General features: G+C 40.9%; 1 protein-coding gene across 1 annotated transcript in view; it reads right to left on the bottom strand.

The window, feature by feature from the left end:
- The window catches only part of COL24A1 (collagen type XXIV alpha 1 chain), a 418688-nt gene that overhangs the window by 263852 nt on the left and 130194 nt on the right, over positions 1-24642 (bottom strand). The window contains exon 5 of the mRNA XM_073593602.1: positions 10658-10711. Within this exon, the coding sequence (XP_073449703.1) occupies positions 10658-10711 (54 nt within the window). The remainder of the gene's footprint in view (positions 1-10657; positions 10712-24642) is intronic.

Below are 24642 nucleotides of genomic sequence, written 5' to 3'. Positions count from 1 at the left end.
GCCAGAAATTGGACCATTACAGGTGAAAGCTGCCTGGCGGGCTCGGCCACACTGATTTGGAAGCAGGGCCGTCTTTAATATTGATTGGACCCTGGGCAAAACTTTTCTTGCCCCCCCCCCCCCCCCCATGCAGTTTCTCTTTCCACCTGTTCTGAGACATACAATAAATAGCTGCAGGACTAAAAATAAGTTTACTGAATCAGACCAGGCAGCGATTGCGATTGGTTGCCAGAGGTTACAGTGTATCATTACCGCTCACTGACTGGTTGCTAGAGGTTACAGCACATGATTTCTGCTTGTTGATTTGCTGCTAGAAATTACTGTGGATATGACCTCAGGGGTCATGATATACATATCAATGATGTCGGCCGCCGCTATTTACATATGAATGCCACCGCTATTTACATATGAATGCCGACAATTTACATGTAAACACAGGGTCTGGAGGTGAGTCATCTTTACACAACAAAAGGGCAGAGCTGGGCAGCATTAGTAGCAGCACTTCACACTAAGATATTGGGACACAGCACAGGACTAAAACTTTAAGTAACAAGTGAATTTAAACCAGCATAGTTGGCAAGTATGAGGCAGCTGCTTTGGGCCCCACAACAATGACAGGGCCCTGGGCAGCTGCCCCTTTTGCCCTGCCTTAAAAAGGCCCTGTTTGGAAGAGCATCTGAACATGCCCTAGCTCATCCCTAATGCTGGAGTATTTTTCTGACTGAACTGAAGAAGTGGCTTGGATGTACTATCACTTGTCCTCAACATTGCAGAACAAGCCCAGTTGCATGCGATTACCTACTACTACTAGATATACCAGGACCTGGATATCTAAGTCATCCCTAAAGCTAGAGTAGTTGCTCATTAGAACTGAGAAAGTGGCTTGTACAAGCTACCAAACGACTTCAACCTGCATAACAAGTCCAGGTGATTAAAATTAACTTCTACTAGATATACCATGACTTGGATAAATTAAAACCTTCACTGACACGTGAGCATACTGTACTGTAGAGCATTTTGTGGCAGGTTTGCAGAGTCAAGGCACGGACAAAGAGTTCAGACAACCGCACAAACCCCTGTATCTGACAGTTCAGGGATGAACCTGACAGCACCCCAGTAAAGTGCTTCACACTTTGCTAAGCAGTAATTCCAGCCAAAGCTCATGATCCCTTGTGACTTTTACAATAAGAAAGTAAAGATAAGGTAAGTGGAAAGGGTTTAATCGCATTACATAGGAGATTAGTTCACATACTGAAACAGCTGTTTTATCTCACATGGGAAGACTTCATGTAAAGTTATAATATTTCTATCTTGGTGTACTTAAAAAACCCTTTTGTATTAGGGATCTGTGAGCTTAGAGCTTTGATACGGCTGTTTAACACATGCTCGGCTTATTATTACAAGCACATGCGACACATTGCTCTCCAATAGCCAGACAACACAATTACTTAACTTCAAAGCTTTTGACTGTGACTGGCTGCAATTCAGTGAATGAAATGAAGACATATGTCTCAGAAACCACAACAAAGTCGCTGTCTGTTTCCACCCTGGATCGTGTCTTATGAACTAGCACTTTTCAGTGCAGCAGAAAGAGAGGGGAGCCCTTATTTAATCAGTGATTGGTCCCCAATAAAATATCAATCAGCCCCTTAAAAAAATTGACTGTACTTTTTCCTTCTGAAAATGTTGTATGTCTAGCTCTCATTTTGATCCTTAGAATTCACACCTTGGTGGTCCAAGGAACCAAAACAATCCTAGCCGAGGGACTCAGGACTTGAGACCTGCACATATATTCCAGGTCTCTCACTTACTAGACTCACTTAAGCCTAGTATACACAGGCCGAAAGTCAGGAGGCATTGGCTGGCTCAATAGAAACCCTTCGACATTCGGTCAATGTGTATGGCGGCTGGTCTGTCAGAAGCGAGCTGTTCGGCCGACTTCTGTCAAAGTAACATGGCTGAAAAAGGTCTGTCGATCGGCTCCCAATCAGTGCTCTCAGTCAATGGCTGAGAGCTCTGACTGGAGTGTTCTGGCAGGTGGGCAGTTCCCGTCAGAACACAATAGAACATCAGGGGAGATCGCTGGATTAACAATCGGATTGTTAGTATAGAGGCTCCGACCTGAGCTGTCAGGTTTTTTCGTTCAGCCCGCTTTAAATGTTGGCTAGCATGTAGAGCTACACGATTCTGGCTAAACTGAGAATCACAATTTTTTTTGCTTAGAAGATAGATCACGATTCTCTCACGATTCTCACGGCGTAACATCATCTTTCACATTAAAACAAAAAAAAAATTGGGCTAACTTTACTGTTTCTTTTTTTTTTATTCATTGAAGTGTATTTTTTCCCCAAAAATTGCGTTTGAAAGACCGCTGGGCAAATACATAGTGACATAAAATATTGCAGCAATTGACATTTTATTCCCTAGGGTCTTTGCTAAAACATATATAATGTTTGGGGGTTCCAAGTAATTTTATAGCAAAAAATATTGACTTTACCTTAAGTGTCAGAAACAAGTGTCAGAAAAAGATTTAGACTTTAAGTGGTTAAACTTCCTGCATTTACAGGTTGTTTAAAAACTTGGCAGACTGCCTGGATTTTTTTCTTTATACACAGAAGTTTCTCTTTGATCTAAGAAGGAAGTTAGGTACAATGTTTCATTTTAAAAACTTGGCAGACTGCCCGAATGTTTTCTTTTGACAGCTGAGTGAGCAGATTAGTCTCTCCACTTGTTATATGAAAGAATTGGCAAACTCTGCAATAGAGATGTCAGAGGAGTTAAATCGAGATCACGATTTTTTAACGATTAATTTTGCAGCTCTACTAGCATGTTCTCAAATTTTCCGCCAACAAATGTGTTTTGTCAGACTTTCCGATCGTGTGTACACAAGTCCATCAGACAAAAGTCCAAAGTACAAACACGCATGCTCGGAAACAGAAGCGGTCGGTCTTGTAAACTAGCATTTGTAATGGAGAATTAATATTGGTGACGTGGCAAATTATGAAATCTCCAAATGCAGCGCACAATTCTCTTCTTTTTAATGGGATAATAATGAAGCTGCTTTGCTGGTGATACTGATGGAGTTATTGCAAACAAATTTTCAAAGGCTTATTTATTTCTAGTGATATCAAGAATAATATTATTATGTTTTTTTTTATTTTTTTATTTGTGCAAGTTACCACAACACCATTATCCTGTAGTTTTTAAGATCAAAGATACAACTATGTTGGTGTCCCTTGTCAATTTTACATTGTATTTTTTAAAATGTAACTGCCTACTCCCAAACTGTCATTTGAAGAAAAAAACATAGCCAAGTATTATTCTACACAATTTTTTTATTGTGCAAAAAAAAAAAAATTAGACATGCTATCTGCCAATAGAAGTTAACCAAAAAGTGCATTCTATGCATCCACAAATATAGAAAATATGCCATATCAAATCATTATTCAACCAAAAAAATAATGTCAAAGCAATAACTCCAAGGCCAATAATAAATAACACGTTATCGCCTCCAATTTCGCAACATGTCTGGTTGATGAACGGCCGTTCAGAAACAAACTGAAAAGCACAAAATGAAAAGCGCAAATTGAAAAGCGCTAAATGAAAACTGTGAAAAGAAAAGCGTGAATCAACACTCACCAAACTTCTACTAACACGAAATTAGCAGAAGGAGCCCAAAGGGTGGCGCTAAAGAGCGGAGAAACCACGTAGTACATCTAGTACGTCACTATGTTCATAACTGTTGGCAAACATTTGTGTGACCTTGTGTATGCAAGACAGGTTGAGTCAACACCCTTCGGACAAAATTCCACGTTTTGTTGTTGGAAAGTCTGATCGTGTGTACGAGGCATAAGTGTGTACGAGGCTTAAGCAGAAAAACTATACTACCAGTAAGACAGCCAGTTAATTAGCATTTTTGAAGGCAGATTACATATTTCACCAATAACAATTTACTTTAATGATACATTATTTTCATTATGAATAATTTGGCCCAATTCTTTTACAATTCAGAAAATTCACCACTGAAAGAAGCCCAAAAAGGACAATCAAAAAGTAATGTGTTATCATTATCCTGAAACTGCTGTTGCTGAATGCACATTTCTGGCAAGCTGACCCAGTGGCTTTAGTACTTCCCAAATCAATGACTCAGAATAAGTATGCAAATTAGACGTTGTAGCCACCCTGACGGTATTCCCGAGTGTGGCTCGGGGTTAAATTTCAGCACCATTAGCGGTAACTCTGAGCCACACTCGGGATTACATCTCAGGATCCTGGTGCAGGTTACTTACCTTGTCCCCAGGATCCTGCGATGTCCCCCCGCACTGTCTGCAGGCTCCGTCCTCTGCCCGAAGCCTCTCTGTGCCAGGCTCCGTTCCCTGCAAGCGTCGCGATGCACGGGGGCGGAGCCTGGCGGCAAATTCAAGAAAATGTAAAAATCATAACAGATTACAGTACTGTATGAAATCATTTCACTTCCCTTTTGTCTCCAGTGCTTTGGCCTATGCCCTGCATGCAGTTTTATAATACATATACTGTTCTTTCTGCCTGGAAACTGGAGATTGTCCATAGCAACCAAAAAGTGTCCCTTTATGTCAAGAGTGGCTTTAGACCAGCTAGAAAGCAGCGATAGTAAATTAGAACACTTGCAGAATAGAGCGATAGTGAATCGTGGGGAAATTTATTTTATTATTATTATATATATATTTTTTTTTTTTTTAATTATTTATATTTATTTATTATATTATAATTTATGATTTTGTGTTTCAAACTTCATCATACCCGGGATAACTACTAGACTCATGGTGGATAGATCTAAGTGTGTTATTGCTAAGAATTACAGACCAACAATATAAAACGCCAAATTTCTATGCAAAATAATTGTACTGCTTTAAGATGCAAAAATCTGAAATAATCATACCACCAGGGAAGTTAACTTCGCTTACTTCGAGTAAGTAAAGTATGCTTCCGTATACTTGTTTTAGGTCAGTGATTCAGGAAGTACTGAAGCCACAGACCATCAGGCAATTTGCATTTTCAAAGGTTAAAGCCTCCCTATTTCCCCTTAGTACAGGTTTACTTTAACCTAAGCCTAAAGATGGCCATACAGAGATTGAATTATGTCTGTTTCCTGCTGAATCAGCCAAAATTTGATCCATGGGTTGCCTTGCCGGCAACACCTGACTTCTAAATTTGAAGGAGATGGATGAAAAATTGTTGGCCGAACAGTGATTGTTCTGTAATGCTGAAGAAATTTCGTCGCTGCTCCAAGCCATTTCTTGGAGAAGCTATGAACTGTCTTTAACATTACAGAACAAGTCCAATTGAACGTGTCAGAAACTGATGATGGGAAGACCTAGTTCTAAATTGGGATTCCAATTCATCCCAAAGGTGTTCAGTAAGGTTGAGGTCGTGGCCAGTTAAGTACCTTCACACCAAACCATGTCTATATGGATCTGGCTTTGTGAACAGGGACATAGTCATGCTGGAACAGAAAAGGGCCTTCTCCAAAAGGTTACCACAAAGTTAGAAGTAAAACTTGCCTAAAATATCTTTGTATGCTGTACCATCAAGAGAACCCTTTCCTGGAAAAACCTGAACTCAATACTTTGGAGTGGTGCCCTTCCACTTTTGGCCACGTATTGTAGATGATTGGGAATTGTTGATTTGCTATGGGTTGTTTTATTGTGCTTATCATCACTGCTACCTGTACTACCAAGAAAACCCCAAATTTGTAAGCTAAGGAAATGCAGTGTGATGGTCCATAAACTTTTAGGTAAGCCCTTGCACAACAAAACTACAACCCCAATTCCAAAAAAGTTCTGTAAAGCCAACATAAAATAAGAATGCAGTTATTTGCAAAACTCAAACCCATATTTTATTCACAATAGAAAGTAGAAAACATATCAAATGTTTAAACTGTAATGTACCATTTTAAGAAAAAAATATGGTAATTTTGAAATTGATGATAGCAACACGAATCAAAAAAGTTGGGCGGGGCAACAAAGTAAGTTGCACTAACAAGGAAGAGCTGAAAGAACATTTTGCAACAGGTCAGTAACATGATTAGGTATATAAAGTGCATCTTAAAGGAAAAGTCCAGCCTGAGCTCGTTTTCCTGGGCTTTTCCTATGGGTCACAGGAGTGCAATTTGTTTTGCACTCCTGTGACCCGTTTTCAGCAGAGAGCGGGCTGAAGTCCACTCTCTGCTGATGTCACAGAGAGTAATACCCGACAGAGAGTGATACCCGTCTCAGCCTCTCAGCGAGCCGCTGAGAGCCTTGAGACGGCCGCTCCCCGCTCCTCCACAGCTCAGTTCTCTAGAGAACACGAGGGGGCAGAGCGGAGAGCTGCTGACTGACAGGCAGCAGCTCTCTGCTCGGGGAGCTGTGAGAACCAAGCAATCAGCGATGTTCGATCGCTAGGTCCTCAGTGTAGAGGCACTGGGGGACAGATGCACCATCGGACCGATGCTGCATCCACCTAGGTAAGTTTAAAACTAGAAAAAAAAAAAAAAACATACTTCTCTTTCAAAGAGTAAGAGGGGTTGATGTACTAAAGGCTAACAGACTGTGCAAAGTGCAGTTGCTCCAGAGCTTAGTAAATGAGGTAAAGCTTCACTTTGCAAAGAGTACTCAATCACATGCAGTGAAAATGAAAAAAAAAGCATTGTTGCTTGTACATGATTGGATGATGGAAGTCAGCAAAGCTTCTGCTCATTTACTAGGCTATGGAGCAACTGCACTTGCAGCGAGCAGCTGCACTTTGCAATGTGCACAGTCACTTTGCCTTTAGTAAATCAGCCCCAGAATGTCTCAGAAGTAAAGATGGGCAGAGGTTCATCAATCTGTGAAAAGCTGTGTCTAAAAATTGTCAAACAATTTCAGAATAATGTTCCTCAATGTAAAATTGCAAAGACTGTAAATATATAATTATCTACAGTACATAATATCATCAAAATAGTCCAATAAACTGAAGAAATCTCTGTGCACAAGGGACAAGGCTAAAAAGCAATATTGGAGGCACCTAATCTTGGGGCTTTCAGACAGCACTGCATTAAAAAGCAGCATGATTCTGTAATGGACACCACTACATGGACTCAGGAATACTTACAAAAATCACTGTCTGTGAACACAGTTTGCTGTGCTATTCAAAAATGTAAGGTAAAGCTCTACCAAGAAGAAGCCATATCTGAACATAATCCGGAAATGCTGCTGTCTTTTCTGGGCCAAAGTTAATTCAAAATGGTCTGTTGCAAAGTGGAAAACTGTTCTGTGGTCAGACTTATGGAAATTTGAAATTCTATTTGGCAACCATGAGAGCCGCCTCCTCCAGACTAAAGAGGAGAGAAGCCTTTCAGCTTGTTTTCAGCGCTCAGTACAAAAGCCTGTATCCGTGAGGACATTAGTGTGCATTAATGCATATGGAATGGGCATCTTGCACATCTGGAAAGGCACAGTCAGTGATGAAAGATATATCCAGGTTTTAGAGCAGCATATGCTCCCATCCAGATTATTATTATTATTATTATACAGGATTTATATAGTGCCAACAGTTTGCGCAGTGCTTTACAACATGAGATGGCGTCTTTTTTTAGGAAAGGCCTTGCATATTTCAGCAGGACAATGCTAAACTGCAAACTGCATCTATGACAACATCATAGTTTTTGTAGTAGAAGAGTCCAAGTGCTTAACTAGCTGCCTGCAATTATGTGGTGTATCTTGAAGTAAGAAATACAACAAAGAAGACCCAGGACTCTTGAGCACTTAGAATCCTATATCAGGAAAGAAAGGGCCAACATTCCTCTCCCAAAACTCCAACAACTGGTCTCCTTAGTTCCCAGACGTCTACAGAGATGTCTACATTGTGGTAAACATAGCCCTGTCCCAACTTTTTTGAGACGTGTTGCTGCCATCAACATATTTTTTTTTCTTAAAATGGTACATTTTCTCAATTTTAACAATTGATATGTTATGAGATCTGCAAATCATTGTATTCTGTTTTTATGTCGATTTTACATATTGTCTCAACTTTTTTTGCATTGGGGTTGTGGTAAATTTTCTGACAGATCCAGTGTGTGGCTTAAACAGACATATATTAGGTTGACATAAGAATTTAAAATAGAGATTGCGTTTACTGAAATGTGAACTGAGAGAAATAAGAGGAGAAAGGATAATAGTTTTTGATAAACATTCATTTTTTAAATAAAATTATGCCTTACAGTTTTTCATTATTTACATACAACCTATATTGTAACTAAATATGTTACAGAATGTATCCAGAGATTTCAGGGTACAGACCATGCTGGCTTTTCTGATAGGAAAAGCAAGCACTACAAGCAAGCTTACAGGCAGATGATGTATAAATGAATACTATTAGGCATGAAGAAGCGGAGGTGTTCCTTTCTAGGTCATGCAGTATTATGAATGATCTGATCTCTCCTGTCTATTTACAGCAAGCTGATGCTCCCACCTAGAGCCTGCCACCCACTGGCGGCATGTGGTAAATATAAAATAATTATGTGCAATATTTCATATTTAGCTGAATAAAAAGTAACACCATTGTAGTCATAAATAATACTTAAATAACCAAAAATGGATTCATAAAAAAGTACTAAAAATACAGAAAATAAATAAACAGTCGAGAAAAATCAATCTCTCAAATGGATCATAATGGGCAAATGGCAAACTCCATATTCAACTGTGGATAGGGTTATCCCATACCTTCACCAAGTGAACAGGCCACTGCCACAATAGGTTGGACTCTTACCAGAGAGCCTGGACCCTTTATTACGATGGGTCAAACAGGCATGATGAATATGTTCCTGTAGGGGTCATCAGCTGGGAATGTACAAAGGAACCACGTCGGGAACAGCTACAGAGCATCCAGGGGACTCCACCCAAACGACGATCGTGTAGTCAGATCCAAATAAAACATAAAACGCTGGATAGTGTAAAACCACTTAAGGGTTGCATTTAATATAAAATATTGCATTTACACGTATCCATAGTAAAAACAGCATTGCATGGTAAAAAAGGAAGGTGCCGCCACAGAACATCCAAACATGTAAAATGCATGATAGCAGGAACATACAGCTCAGCCCAACCGGTTTCGTTGAAAAAAGGACTTCTTCCAGAGCATGAGCATTATTAACTGCCATTGTACTAAATGAGGAACTTATTAAGAAATCCCCTGGATGCTCTGGAGCTGTTCCTGATGTGGTTTTTTTGTACATCCCCTGCTGATGACCCCTACCGGGACATATTCATAATAAAGGGTCCAGGCTCTCTGGTAAGAGTCCAACCTATTGTGGTGGTGGTGTGTTTACTTGGTGAAGGGATTGGATAACCTTATCCACAGTTGAATAATGGAGTTTGCCATTTGTCCATTATGGTCCATTTGAGAGACTGATTTTTCTGGACTGTTTAATTTTTTTTTTCAGTATTTTATTATCAATCACTGTAGCGCAACACACCTTTATTTTGTTTCTTGTTTTTTTGTGGTAATATCTCAGATTTGTGATGCTGCTTTTTCTCACACTGAATAATCGTTTCACATGCACAGTATTATTTTTGTATACATAAAAAAAAACACATTGGGGGTTATTTACTAAAGGAAAATCCACTTTGCACTGCAAGTGCACTTGGAAGTAAAGTCGCTGTAGATCCGAGGGGGACATGCAAGGAAAATAAAAAACAGCATTTTAGCTTGCACATGATTGAATGATAAAATCAGCAGAGCTTCCCCTCATTTCAGATCTACCCCTTAGATTTAGAGCGACTGCACTTCCAAGTGCACTTTCAGTGCAAAGTGGATTTGCCTTTCGTACATAACCCCCATTGTCTAGGCTCGTAAGAGCCCATTCACACAGGGGAGACTTTGGATCCGACTTGAAGTCACCCCAAGTCGCCCCTTGTCGCCTCAAGTCACACAACATGATAAAATCAATGTAAGTGAATGAGAGCTGTCTTAATGCACACTACTGAAGTTGCTTCGACTTCAGAAAAGGTTCCTGTACTACTTCAATCCGATTTCTAGGCGACTTGTACCCAGTGATTTCAATGGAAGTTGCCTCCAAGTCGGATCACCGTTCATAGTGAGGCAACTTTACAGGAACTTTACAGGCACAAGAATGATGTCACAAGAGCTGATGAGCTCTGAGTGGCCGCTTGTAAGTTCCCTGTCCTTGATGCGACTTCAAGTCGTGTTGTAAGTCACCCCAAGTCGTGCTGAAGTTGCCCCAAGTTGCGCTGTGATTCATACTCAAGTCGTGTCCAAGTTGCCTCCCATAGTCGTGCTGGAAGTCGTGTTGCCCCTGTGTGAATGGGCTCTTACCAGGTGACATTTCTTTTTATCCTTTTTTTTAAAGTAAATACACTTAGCGGCATACTGAATGTATTAGGTAAGGTGAACTTCTTCCAGAGTGTGAAAGCTTGGGGGCTTTTTGACAGTTTTCCCCGATATCATCACCTTTTTAGTTGGCAGTGTTTAAGAGAAAACAAAACTTTCTTGCTTTGAAACGCTTTTCCAATGTAATTTAGTTAATATCTTACAATGTGGAAAAAAGCTCCCCTCTAGCACTGAAGTTACAGTATTATGATTTAGAAGCATCATGTGAAATCGCGACAGCTTGAGCATCTGTTTTATGAGATTCACTTACTTTTGGACCAGGTGGGCCAGGTAATCCAGGATTGCCATGGGGTCCAACCATTCCCTGCAAGACAAAATCCAGAATTAAAGTCCAATTATAATTCTTACAGAGGAATAATTATTGCGGGATTGCAGTATTTTTGTTAAAAACTGTTTTGCTCTTCCTTTTGTAAAAGTTCAACTACAGACAGATATAAAAGTCAATTTAAAGCAGCTCCGTGTTCATAGAGGGTCCATTCACACATCTGTTATGTTAATGCACAAGCTTTCACACAAGTGTTAATGTGAATTGCATAAGTCAGCCCAATGAAAACAATGGGTTTCCAATACACCAAAACCTCCTAAAATGTTTTGCCGCAATGCATTATGCATTATACCCTACCACATGCAAGGAAAAAATAAATAAAACAGCATTTGTGCTTGCATGTGATTGAATGATGGAAGTCAGCAGAGCTTTTGCTCATTTACTAAGCTCTGGAGCAACTGCTCTTACAGAGTGCAACTGAACTTTGCATAGTGCAGAGTCTATTTGCCTGTAGTAAATCAACCCCACAGTGTCTCGCTACTCTTTAGCTGGGTTCACATATGTGCGACTGCGGGTCCGTGCCTGGGGTCCAGTGTGTCCCTGTGCACTGGTTCAGGTGCGGTTCAGGTCCGAATTGTTGCAAGTGAGTATCTATTCTGTTTGGCATGTGCATTCATGAGGCAAGTCACTGTGCAAAAATGTCTGTTAGTGTGTGTTACCCCAACATTTCATATTCCTGATCTGTGCCTCTTTGTATTGCTTCTTCTGTGTGAAATCCCTGGTGTTCCTGCCAGTCCCTCTGCTTTTCTATTTCAAACTGCCCACAACAGGCATGAGAGCATATCCACCCCAGTGTGGTCAGTCTTGTTCTCTGCATTCTAATTGGGACCACAGTCTGCCTTGACTCCAATGGTTAGACTTGCGCTGACACGTCCCCTTGCACAGCTCTTCACGGAGAAGATCAATGTACTGCTGTGTCTCTGCTACCTGCTGAGCCCCCCGCCCCCCCGTGGTCTCCACCCCCACTTCTCTAAAGCTGGCCATACACGGATTGACATTTTGATCCATGTGTGCCCACTGTAGTTGAACAGAGGTCGATTCACCAATCAACCACCCTCTCGATCAGCACTGCAGGCTTTGGCCAGGTGCTGGTCTGGCTCATTGCACTCCAGCAAATCAGTCAGAAAAAAAATGATTCGCCCCATTCTAATTTGCATAATTTTTTTATTCATTCCTTTTCATTTATTCATTAATTTTCATTTTTGATGTGTTTTACTGAAAATCCGTGCTACTACAATTCCAAGCTAGCCAGCAAAAAAACAAAAAAAACAAAAAAACTAAACCGTTTCAACTACTAAGGTTAAAAATTGAGGTTTTTAATGCATACAATTGCATATACAGTACATGTTAAAGCCACACTGCCGCTTGAAGCAGCAGATCACCTATGAGGCCTGGTTCACACCTATGCATAATTTAGTGCATATTCAGTTTTGCAGAAACACACTACAGTCCATTTAACATGGTTTCCTATGAGTCACGTTCACATCTCTGCATTTTATGGAAAGAGCCAGGGACTTTTTTCTGGTTTTTGGTTCCATAGAAATCAAAGGATCAAAAATGTGTATTGAAAAAACACAAAATGCACCTGGAATATTCAAACTGCAACCTGCATAGGTGTAAACCAGGCCTAAGGGGCCATTTATATTTTTTTGGTGACTGCCCTGCCCCCTTTTTTTACTAGTTTCAAACTGATCTGAGTAAATGCCAATTGGTGCTCACTAGAAATCCCAATGATGTAGAGGATTATGCCAATGAGATTTTCCATGTAACCACACTGATATCTACCATTTCTACCAAACTGTATATGCTTTTCATATGTAATGAATATAAGCCTGTTGGACTACAGACAGGAGTGAAGGAAGCGGGTGTCATTCCAGGGTGTTTGGTGCGTTTGCTGGTTTGTGGAAGGCAGGAGGGGCTGTCAGTCCATGAATTGAGGAGTGGGATGAGTCTATCAGACCAGTGCAAAATATAGATGAAGACTGAGGACTGGGGAGCAGGATGTGGCTCAGTGGAGTTGGGGAAGAGGGTTAAGTCCGATGGTTGGTGTAGTGGAATGCAGGATGTGGTTGTCAGTCTTGTAGTATGGGTTGTCAGAGTACAAGTATTATATGTAGAGGTGATCATGTTACCTAACTCTGGCTGCCTACACAAAGAGAAAGACTATACACAATATGTAAAAATCAAGAATACTCTATACTACATAAAGTGCTTCCAAGCAATATAAATAAATGCATGAAATCTTTGTGTCCACTTAAATACAAATATATGAATATATTAAAAATATATATATTAACTCATATAGAATAATTCATCATTATATACACTCTATAGTACATATGTGCCAAAAAGATAAAAATATATCAATGTGCAAATATATTAAATAATATATAAATAAATGTGCAGAAATTTTAGTCCAAACAAATATAATAGTCCATTAATATTCATTTCTATCAAATAATAGTGAGTGAATCTTCTGAAATCTTCACACCTTCATACCCCCTTAGGGTATGCACTCACCAGTGGACCCCTCAAATGAATGGGGGGTCATTCACGCTTGTTAGAGCCCCGGTATATCCGATCAGCCCCTAACCTGTCCACCTTTAGGAGATCCCTGAAAACTCACTTATTCAGCGAACAACTGTCCCTGAGCCCCCCCCATCAAATCATTCCCTGCATCTATTACCTTTGTACCACCACCCCCTCCCTTTAGAATGTAAGCTCTACGAGCAGGACCCTCCTGTATTGAACTGTACTGTAATTGTGCTGTCCTCCCTCTACATTGTAAAGCGCTGTGTAAACTGTTGGCACTATATAAATCGTGTGTAATAATAATAATAATAATAATAATAATAATAAGTATGGGTCGGCTAGATCCACAAGCTCTTCCGATCCTCAGTCCCCAATAAGTAATGCCGCGTACACACGACCGGACTTTCCTTCAGAGTAGACATCTTTCCGACGGAGTTCCGCTGAAACTGACTTGCCTACACACGATTACACCAAAGTCCGTTCATTTAGAATGCGATGACAAACGATGGGACTAGAAAAAGGAAGTTCAATAACCAGTAGCCAATAGCTGCCCTTGCGTCTTTTTTGGTCCGTCAGACTAGCATACAGACGAACAATTTTCCCGATAGGAATTGAGTCCGTCGGAAAGATTTGAAACATGTTCTATTTCTAGGTCCGTCAGAATTTTAGAAAGAAAAAGTCAGATGAAGCCCACACACGATCGGAATGTCCGACGGAATGATTCCGTCGGACCTTTTCTGCCAGAAAGTCCGGTCGTGTGTACGTGGCATAACAGTTCATGCAGGAAGATTAATTTTATTGTATTGGGTATGTGGTGTGGTTTGTGCACCACTGAGTGACAGGCAGCTACTCCAGCAGTAGTATCATATTTACATAGTAGGTGAGGTTGAAAAAAGACACAAGTCCATCAAGTTCAACCTTTGTGTGTGATTATATGTCAGTATTACATTGTATATCCCTGTATGTTGTGGTCAGTCAGGTGCTTATCTAATCGTTTTTTGAAATTATCGATGCTCCCTGCTGAAACCACTGCCTGTGGAAGAGAATTCCACATTCTTACCGCTCTTACAGTAAAGAACCCTCTACGCAGTTTAAGGTTAAACCGCTTTTCTTCTGATTTTAGTGAATGGTAACGTCTTATTAAATTCTCTTTCGCGCAAAAGTTTTATCCCTATTGTGGGATACCATACTGGTATTTGTACATTGAAATCATATCCCCTCTCAAGTGTCTCTTCTCCAGAGAGAATAAGTTCAGTGCTCGTAACCTTTCCTCATAACTAATGTCCTTCAGTCCCTTTATTAGTTTTGTTGCCCTTCTCTGGACTCTCTCCAGTTCCAGCACATCCTTCCTGAGGACTGATGCCCAGAACTGGACAGCATACTCCATGTGTGGCCGGACCAGAGTCTTGTAGAATGGGAGAATTATCGTTTTATCTCTGGAGTTAATTCCCTTTTCAATGCATGCCAATATTTGATTTGCTTTGCTTGCAGCAGCTTGGCATTGCATGACATTGCTGAGCCTGTCATCCACTAGGACTCCCAGGTCCTTTTCCATCCTTGATTCCCCCAGAGGTTCTCCCCCCAGTGAGTAGAATGCATTCATATTTTTGCCACCCAAATGCATTATTTTACATTTTTCTACATTAAACCTCATTTGCCATGTAGTCGCCCACCCCATTAATTTGTTCAGATCTTCTTGCAAGGTTTCTACATCCTGCGGAGAAGTTATTGCACTGATTAGCATTGTATCGTCCACAAATACAGAGATTGAGCTGTTTATCCCATCCTCCAGGTCGTTTATGAATAAATTAAATAGGATTGGTCCCAGCACAGAACCCTGGGGGACCCCATTTTCCACCCGGACCATTCTGAGTACTCCCCATTTATCACTATCCTCTGAACTCGCCCCCGTAGCCAGTTTTCAATCCATGTACTCACCCTATGATCCATGGCAACGGGCCTTACTTTGTACAGTAAACATTTGTGGGGAACTGTATTAAATGCTTTTGCAAAAGCCATATACACCATGTCTACGGGCCTTCCTTTATCTAGACGGCAGCTCACCTCCTCATAGAAGGTTAATAGATTGGTTTGGCAAGAACGATTCTTCATGAATCCATGCTGATTACTGCTAATTATACCGTTGTCATTACTAAACTCTTGTATATAGTCCCTTATCATCCCCTCCAAGAGCTTACATACAATTGATGTTAGGCTAACTGGTCTGTAATTCCCAGGGATGTATCTTGGCCATTTTTTAAATATTGGTGCTACATAGGATTTTCTCCAATCAGTTCGTACCATTCCAGTCGGTAGACTGTTAATAAAAATTAGGAACAATGATCTGGCAATCACTTGACTGAGTTCCTTAAGGACCTTCGGGTGCAAGCCATCTGGTCCAGGTGACTTATTAATGTTAAGTTTTTCAAGTCTATTTCTAATTCAGTCCTCTGTTAGCCATGAGGGTGCTTCCTGTGACGTGTCATGAGGATAAACATTGCAGTTTTAGTGTTGTGTGTTTTTAAGTATCAGTGCTCACTTAAAAGGAACAATGTTGTTTGAAATTGGTAGTGTGACCGCAAGGATTTTTTGCTTTCTTCTATACACAATGTGTTTTATTGAACAATAGTATATATATACAAATGTGTATCAGAAAAACACATAATAGAAGGTTTATGTTTGTCATCAGTAATGCAGATCTTTTATGAAAGCTATTGTGTACTATAGGTTTTACCAAGCCTTAGAAGCTGCCTATTACAATAATGGAAAACATACACATCTATAAGGCATCTTCCAAAAAGTTCTAGAAACTAGATGAGAGCAGCAAGTGGGAACAAGTCATGACCTCTGCACTGACCATTCCCTCATAAAACTCTCATAACTGTCACTTCCAAAGATTGATGTAATTTACTGCTGTGACAGGTTTTCTACCTCATTATCATCTTCTTTACAATGCCTTGATGTACAAGATCAGAAAAAAACCACAGGTATGGTAATGCAAAAGAATAACGATTATACAGGAATCCAGCTGAGATCAGCAGGCATTGCTGCTTAAAAAGTTGGAAACTACAGCTTTCCAGTATCACGGACAACAATAAAAATGTGGGTTTCCAAAATTAACAGGATCAAAGTTATGGAAGAGCTCACAACACCCTTGAAAAATTAAGAAGGAAATTTTAGGTCCGCATGGTTCTAGTGGTTAGACTCTATCTAAGATGGTCACACACTGATCGAAATTAGGCCAGTTCAGCAGGGAGTCATCTGACTGACATCTGTCGAAGAAAAATGTTGCAATCACTGAGGAGCCTGGGCATTGCTCTGAACCTAGCCTCCAAAGCTGACAATACACGGATCAAAAATGGGCTAGTTTAGCAGGGACTGGACAAATTTCAATGAGGTCTCGTTGTCAGAATGCAATGTCACGGGCGGGTAATTCTCCACCCACCTCTTTTGTATGAAGGAATCCGTTTTTTTTTTGTTCCAGCTCCTGGCTGAACAAAAAAATGTATTAAATGTCCATGGCTAGCTTTAAGTTTGCAGTGAACACCTAGCCAAAGTGGCTTTTATTCTGAACACCAAAGCAGAGTAAGTCTTATACTGAATGCAATCTAATACTCTGAATTTTTTTCAAGGGTTCCTCAGGGGTAAAAAGCTTGGGAAAGGCTGCTTTCAAGTGATTTTGTTCCTCTCATAATTTATAATTAAATTCTATCTTTACTTTCACTTGGCATTTATATTCGGCATGCAGTGCATAGAGCAGGTATTGTGGAAGCACTGCAGGTCTTGGAGTAGAGCCCTAAGCAGTTTGCATTACAATTACCCAACAATTGTAAACAAGGCACTGCTTCCTCCTCCCCTCCAGCTAGGTTTGGCCGTACACCTTTAAAGTTCAAAACTTGCATTCCCTGCTCATCACTGGCACATATGCAAATGCTTTGTGATCCCAAACAGGCAGTTGGCTGGGCTTGAATGGCCCCATCTCCTTAAATAACCCAAAATACAACCTGGAATTTGGCCATTTTAATTGCTGAAACAAAACCACTTCAATATGTTCAATTGCAAAACAATCAATAGGAATGCCATCTGGTCATAAGGGATGACAATAAGAATCAGGCAGTTTTTGAACAATGTGGATGCTCCGTGTATTGTTTCTTAGTTCAGCTGGCCAAAGAGAGAAGTTCTACAGCTCACCACTGCCATAAATTTTAGTCATGAGCGAGGAAACAGCCCAGGAGCAGAAGGATGTTTTGCCCCCAACCCTCTTTCCACACAATTGTGTATGCTCAGTACTACAAGTGTGTATTGATCATTTGTAAAGTTGTGTTCCAGTTAACCATTAAAATTTTTTACTGCCAATGCCTTTATATCATTTGAAAGCTGCATTTAGAACACCTGTTTTAAAGCTGAGCCTTGTGTTTACTTTGTATACGATTTTAAAAAATGCATACGCATAAGTTACCCTTACCGCATATCAAAAAGATTGGATTCATTGCCATTACGCTCAAATACTCTCTCCTACAAAAGAGTTTTTAATTCGCAAGTCTTTTGAGTGGGCCTGTATGGTAGGGCCATCCAGAAAATGGTTAATCTCAGATATTTACAAACTATTGGTTGCCCTACCATTTGACCTGTTCCCAAAACATCAATACACGATTTACTGGGAAACAAATTTATGCTACAAACTTCAATATGCAACATGGCAAACCATATGTGATAGGGCTGGCTATACCAAGAGAATGCCTTCAAAATTATCTCTCGGTGGACCTATATTTCGGAACATATCTATTCAATCTACCCTTTAACCTCCAACTTGTGCTGGAGGTGTGAAAAAGCAGTGGGTACTTTATACTATCTTTATGGATTTGACACAAACTTGAACAGCTGTGGCATACAGTGATGGCATGGATTGCAAAATCTCCCAAACCTTTGCAGTATCTTCTAGGAGTACAGTGTACCCGCTAAGATTATTTAAATTATAGCCCATATTCTGACTGCTTCAAAGTGTCTAATTGGGAAAAAACAACACCACTATTACAAAATGACATCTATACACGTATTGGAGAGATTCAAGCGATGGCGCTCCTACTTGCCAAACTCCATAAAACCTTTTAGACACTATATGGAAATCCTGGAACCTTCAGTACTGCCCTGAACACATATGCTGTTGGCGTTGTTTCCCCTGGACTTTCATGACTATACTTCTCCTGTTCTTTTTCTGTTCCTTATTTATAACTTATCTCCCTTGTACCACTGTAAACACCTTGAGAGACCTGGACTTTGCCCACTTGTGTTCCTATCTATTTTGACTTATATGTTTTCTGCTGGTATTTTTTTTCGGCCTGTACATTACTGGAAACGAAAAATGGAAAATACTTTAAATAAACAGTTATACAAAAAGATTGACTCCAAAGTTATCGAACAGCCTTTTTCAACCAAGGTGCCCAGGCACCCTGGGGTGTCCTGAGGTTTCTTCAGGGGTACCTTGGCAAAATGCCTAAAAATTGCCCAAAAATTGTTTACAAGCCAACGGGTGGATCAAGCCTGCCTTTTAGTTATGCAAAGTCATAGGTCAGTGATGGCGAACCTTGGCACCCCAGATGTTTTGGAACTGCATTTCCCATGATGCTCATGCACTCTGAAGTGTAGTTGAGCATCATGGGAAATGTAGTTCCAAAACATCTGGGGTGCTAAGGTTCACCATCACTGTCATAGGTTTTCATTGTGCACCAATGCAACCTTCTAGCTGCCAGCCCTTAAAATACCCGGTGCATGGAACCAACGTCCCCCTTGTCAACCAATGACATCATCAGTTGATAAGGAGGACGTTGGGTGCCTGCACAGCATCATTGTTTGCTCCTTCCCTGCCTGTCAGCACTGGGGTCACATTAGCTCTGAGAAGGAGAGAAACTGAGGGAGAAGAGAAACATTGGAATACTAGTCAGTAAGAGTGTGCAAAGGTGTATTTGCTTTGGAAGAATAACTCACATTGGGTGTCCTACATGCTCCATTACTGTATATAAAGCTATTACTTTTGTTTTTTACATTTTAGAATGGGTGCCTTGAGATTGTGCTGAAATTTAAAGGGTGCCTTGTCTGAAAATAGGTTGAGAAACATTGATATAGACAACTGAAGTTATATGTAAATCTCCACCTTCACATTCATTGCAGTCTCTGCCGCATAGAACTTTATTATGTAAAATTTCTACTACTACAGCAACACACACATATGCATGCTAAGGTCATTCCATATATAAGTCAACTGACCTACCCAAATGTTTTTGAATTTTGAGAGGATTACTCAGAGGTTACCCAGTGACAACATACAAAATTCAATTAGACAGGGATTGCACAGAACAAAAGCGCTTTAAGTCAGTATTGCTAACCGCTAAGTCAGCTTGATCTCCCTTTCTATAAGGGCCTGAGTTAATAGGTCTTTAGGCTCTGTTGATACATTTGCATTGGTGTCAGTTTGCGATGTTTCTGAGATCAGTATTTATTGGCAAGTGCATCCGACCTGCTGTTGACTTTCTTCCAAACTGCATTTGACCTGCAGTTGACTTTCTCACCTACGTTTGACCCACTTCAAGATGACTTTGTATTCCCTTAGAGTAGACCATAGTTTTTCCAGCAGGGTTCTGTAGAACCAGAGAGTTACCCCAGACCTCGCTAGGGTTTTTTTGAGCAAGGAGTAATTTCTGTCTCTCGGATAAGTTCCCACGGACATCAATGATCTTTTTAGCTACCCGTACAAGGATTCTTCCCACTGACCGCAAATATAAAGACCATTTTACTGCTGACCACCAAATTAACGTGCCTTGACTTAAGGATTTTAGAAATTATTAGCAGGGGTTCTCTAAAACCAGAAAGTTATTTCAAGGGTTACCCTATGTTAAAAGGGTTGAGAAAAGATGATGTGGACGTAAATGGGGAGAGAAGCAGTTCTCACCTGAACAAAAACCCTAAATATGTCTTCTCTCCATACCTGCATCAGCTGATATGTTATTCTTTGACAAGAAATCAATGTCTATAGACTTAAACTGTTACTAAACCCAGGACCCTGCATTCACTATATCTGGTCTCCCACAGTACAAAGAACACGGAAATGCAATCATTTTATTAAAGACTGCTAAATATCTTTTCTCATCAGCGGTATATAGCAGTCTTGTGACTTCTATCAGTGCCTGGTTAAAGCTTGTAGGAAGAGTTTTCACACTGCACTGGCTGTCCTATCAGGATCCAGGACCCCTGACCCTCTTTCTGGACAGTGCTGATTGGCACTCTCCCCAAAAAAATTGACCTAGCAATACACACCAAGCCGAGCATGTGCACGCTGACTCCGGTAACTCTGTCTTATCCAGACCGGTTTTGGAATCAGTGGAAGAAAAGGAGAATCTGTGCATACAGGATCAAAGCCTTTTCACACAATGCAGAGGATTAACCCCTTAGGTCCCAAGGTAAATATAACAAGCATGCTTTACTGCATATACAGACTGATGTTACTGTTGTGGGTTTAGTAACACTTTAAGGGTAGTCATACATGTTGGCCAAGATATGGATGCAATACCAAAGCTAACAGACTATAAACATTTACAAAAGATCATTAGCAGGCTTTCAAGTTCCCAAAGCATTCACTATTGTATGCATGCATCTAGACTGGATCACAAAATTCAGACAGCATTGTCTCTCCATCTCTCTCCCACTCAAATTCCTTATGTTTTCTACAACGGATTTTAGGGAACACCTGGCTAATTTAAAAGAAATATATTTTAGGGCTGCAAGCTGCTGGCAATAGATCAAACAGGATAATAAGCAACATAAAAGTCAATTAGTATTTATTTATTTAATAAAAAGAATCATGCACTCTTTAAATTGGTTATAAACCTTCTCCTATTCCCAGTGAAGTGAACAGCCTCAGATGATACACAGAGATGAAGCAAATCTTCCTACATAAGTTTTACTTGCATATGTGCTGTCTACAGATTTCTACATGCTTTAGAAAGTGCACATTGTGTTACAAATTTTGTTTCATCATTCAGCAGTGGGAGGGGAGTCTGGGCATACACTGTGTGAGATGATTGGAGGAAAGGCACACACCCCCACCCATCCACATATACAGAGGAACAAAGACACCTGAAGAGCTGTACTGTGAATAGACCAGCTCTCTGCTTATCTATCTCTAAGCTCCCTCCCCGACACAAATTTACAGCTGCTATGATCTCATGTGTCGGAGAACTTGTCAGAAGTTATCGTGAAGTTATCATAACAGAGGAACAAAGCAGCAGAAAGACACGGGACTCAGAGCTTTGGAGAGAGATAAGTAAACACTAAAGATATATGTGCCCAGGTCAGATTTCATGAATGGGGTTTACAACCACTTCAAGGTGGAACCTGAATCAAAATGCAAGCTGGCTTAAAGTGTATCTTAAACCAAAACAAAAATGTAATATACTGCAGCTCACCAGTCCATAGATGAGACGGCTACATTCGTTTTCTGTTTTTAGGCTTTCTTCTCCCCTGGGAATAACACACTTCCTGTCCCTGGGTGGCTACATTCACTCTTCCACAGTGTCTATGGAAGGAGCGGTGGTTGTCACCCAGGCTACAAGTCAAAATATCTGCCTTTTGTTTATTTGATGGAATTAGTAATTTACAAAAGAAAGATGAGGTCGTTTTTGCTGCCTATGAAGCACACAGGGAGTGGCAAGGATGCAGCATTTCTGGTAAGATCAACAGGCGTTTTCTTTACTTGCTGAAAATGTTCTTAGGCTGAAAAAATAAAATGAATGCAGCCACCACATGGACTAAAAAGCTGTAATATGCTACATTTTTGTTTTTAGGTTAAGTTATCCTTTAACGTTTAGACCATCACCCTCATCACGGGCCTCCTGTAAAGATTCTGGGAAAGCTGAGCTGGAAAAATTATACATTTTGAAAATATACATGTAACGGGATCAGATAATATGACATGATCCACATATAGGAATTATGCATAGCTGTATGTATATGTATATTTGTATATAATTGCTTGAGTGTTTACAGGCTTTGGGTCTATGTAAATGGCATCCCTTTGACATCAGTTTGAAACACTTCTGAGATCAATCTGATCTGCAATTGGCCTCCTTCTGACCTGCATTTCACCTGCATTCCTATAGATTTGTACTGGAATGCATATCTGCTTGAAGCAAACAAAGGTCCATCAACATAGGTCCTTAACCACTTGCTTACTGGGCACCAAAACCCCCTTCCTGCCCAGACCAATTTTCAGCTTTTAGCGCTGTCACTCTTTGAATGACAATTGCGCGGTCATACAACACTGTACCCAAATTAAATTTTTATTATTTTTTTCCCACAAATAGAACTTTCTTTTGGTGGTATTTAATCACCTCTGTTTTTTTAATTTTTTGTCAAAAAAATGAAAAAAGACCAGATTTAAAAAAAACAAAAACAAAACTGTTTTATATTTTGTTAATAAATTTTGCAAACAGGTAATTTTTCTCCTTCATTGATGTACGCTGATGAGGCTACACTGATGGGCACTGATAGGCTGCACTGATGGGTACTGATAAGGCAACACTGATGGGCACTGATAAGGCGGCACTAATGGGCACTAATAGGCGGCACTGGTGGGCACTGATGAGATGGCACTGGTGGGCACTAACGGGCAGCACTGATGGGCATTGATAGGTGGCACTGAACGGCACTAATAGGTGGCACTGATAGCTGGCACTGATGGGTGGCAGTGATGGGCACTGATCGGCACTGGTAGGTGACACTGAAAGGCAGCACTGCTAGGTGGCACTGATGAGGCACTGATTGGCACCACTGGTGGGCATTTTGTAGGTGGCACTCGTGGGCATTGATAGGTGGCACTGATGGGCACTGATAGGCTGCACTGATGGGCACTGATAAGGCAACACTGATGGGCACTGATAAGGCAGCACTAATGGGCACTGATAAGGCAGCACTAATGGGCACTAATAGGCGGCACTGGTGGGCACTGATGAGTTGGCACTGGTGGGCACTAACGGGCAGCACTGATGGGCATTGATAGGTGGCACTGAAGGGCACTAATAGGTGGCACTGATGGTTGGCAGTGATGGGCACTGATCGGCACTGGTAGGTGACACTGAAAGGCAGCACTGCTAGGTGGCACTGATGAGGTACTGATTGGCACCACTGGTGGGCATTTTGTAGGTGGCACTCATGGGCATTGATAGGTGGCACTGATGTACTGGTGGGCACTGACTGGTGGCACTGTGGGCACTGATTGGTAAGCACTGTGGGTACTGATTGGTGGGCACTGATTGGTGGGCACTGGCAGGCACATATGAGGGGGCTTCACCTCTCCCTGCTCGGGACCGATGTCCCTTCAACAGAAGCTGCCAGCGTGAGAAGAAAAAAATGCAGATTACCGATCTTCTGTTTACATCACGTGATCAGCTGTCGGCTGACAGCTGATCACGTGGTAAGGGGCCGGGATCGACCCCTTACTCCGATCTGTGATCACCCGAGTCTCACTGACTCGGGTGATTACAGCACACGGCGCGCGCACGCTTTTCGGGGGGGCGTGGCCACCTTTCAAAGGGGAGTACGTCTATTGAAAGCCCTCCCGGCAAAGCAGATCCGCGCTGTAGCCATCATTCGGCTAAAGCGTGGATCTGAAGGAGTTAAAGGAGTTGTAAAGGTAAAAGGTTTTTTATCTTAAAGTGGATGTAAACCCAATTTACAATCACTTTGAACATACAAGCAAGAATGCAAAAATATTGTTCATCTGATAAAAAAAAAAAAAATAGCTGAAAATTTCCATCTCTACAGATTGATTTTTCAAGCGATATTTAAGTACTCTACATTGTATTGTTCTTCAGTCCAATATCTTGGATGCTTTAGAAGAGACTAATTGGTGTTGATTTACTAGAGTACAGGCCATTCACTATACAAAGTGAAAGTGTTAAAGGATAGGTTCACATGTAACATGTTACTAAAGCAGCAGCCCACACCGCCAATCCCTCATTGTGACAACGGGCAAAGGATCCTCTTCCCCCACCCGCTGCCACAATTTTAAAACAATGCGACTGTACAGGGTTCCACCCACACAGCCACATCATTTATCCACAGGGTTCTGTTAATGAATGAACTACAAGTTCCGTCTTCCACAGTGTCAGACAGCTTGTAGTTCCCAATGAACTGTGAGGGCGTCGATGAGTGCCCTTGTAGTTCATGGATTCTTCCTGCATTTCAATAACTGCCTGCCCAAATGGGAGGTACAAGCAGACAGCTGTACTGAGAGTCTACAGGAGCCTGACAATGCACCCATAATATGCTGATCATGGGTGCAATGCTCTGCAGGCTCCTAAGAATAAAATAAATAATTTAATAAT

Source organism: Aquarana catesbeiana, linkage group LG07, assembly GCF_042186555.1.
Source record: "Aquarana catesbeiana isolate 2022-GZ linkage group LG07, ASM4218655v1, whole genome shotgun sequence".
Lineage (NCBI taxonomy): Eukaryota > Metazoa > Chordata > Amphibia > Anura > Ranidae > Aquarana > Aquarana catesbeiana.
This window is presented reverse-complemented; position numbering and strand designations above follow the sequence as displayed.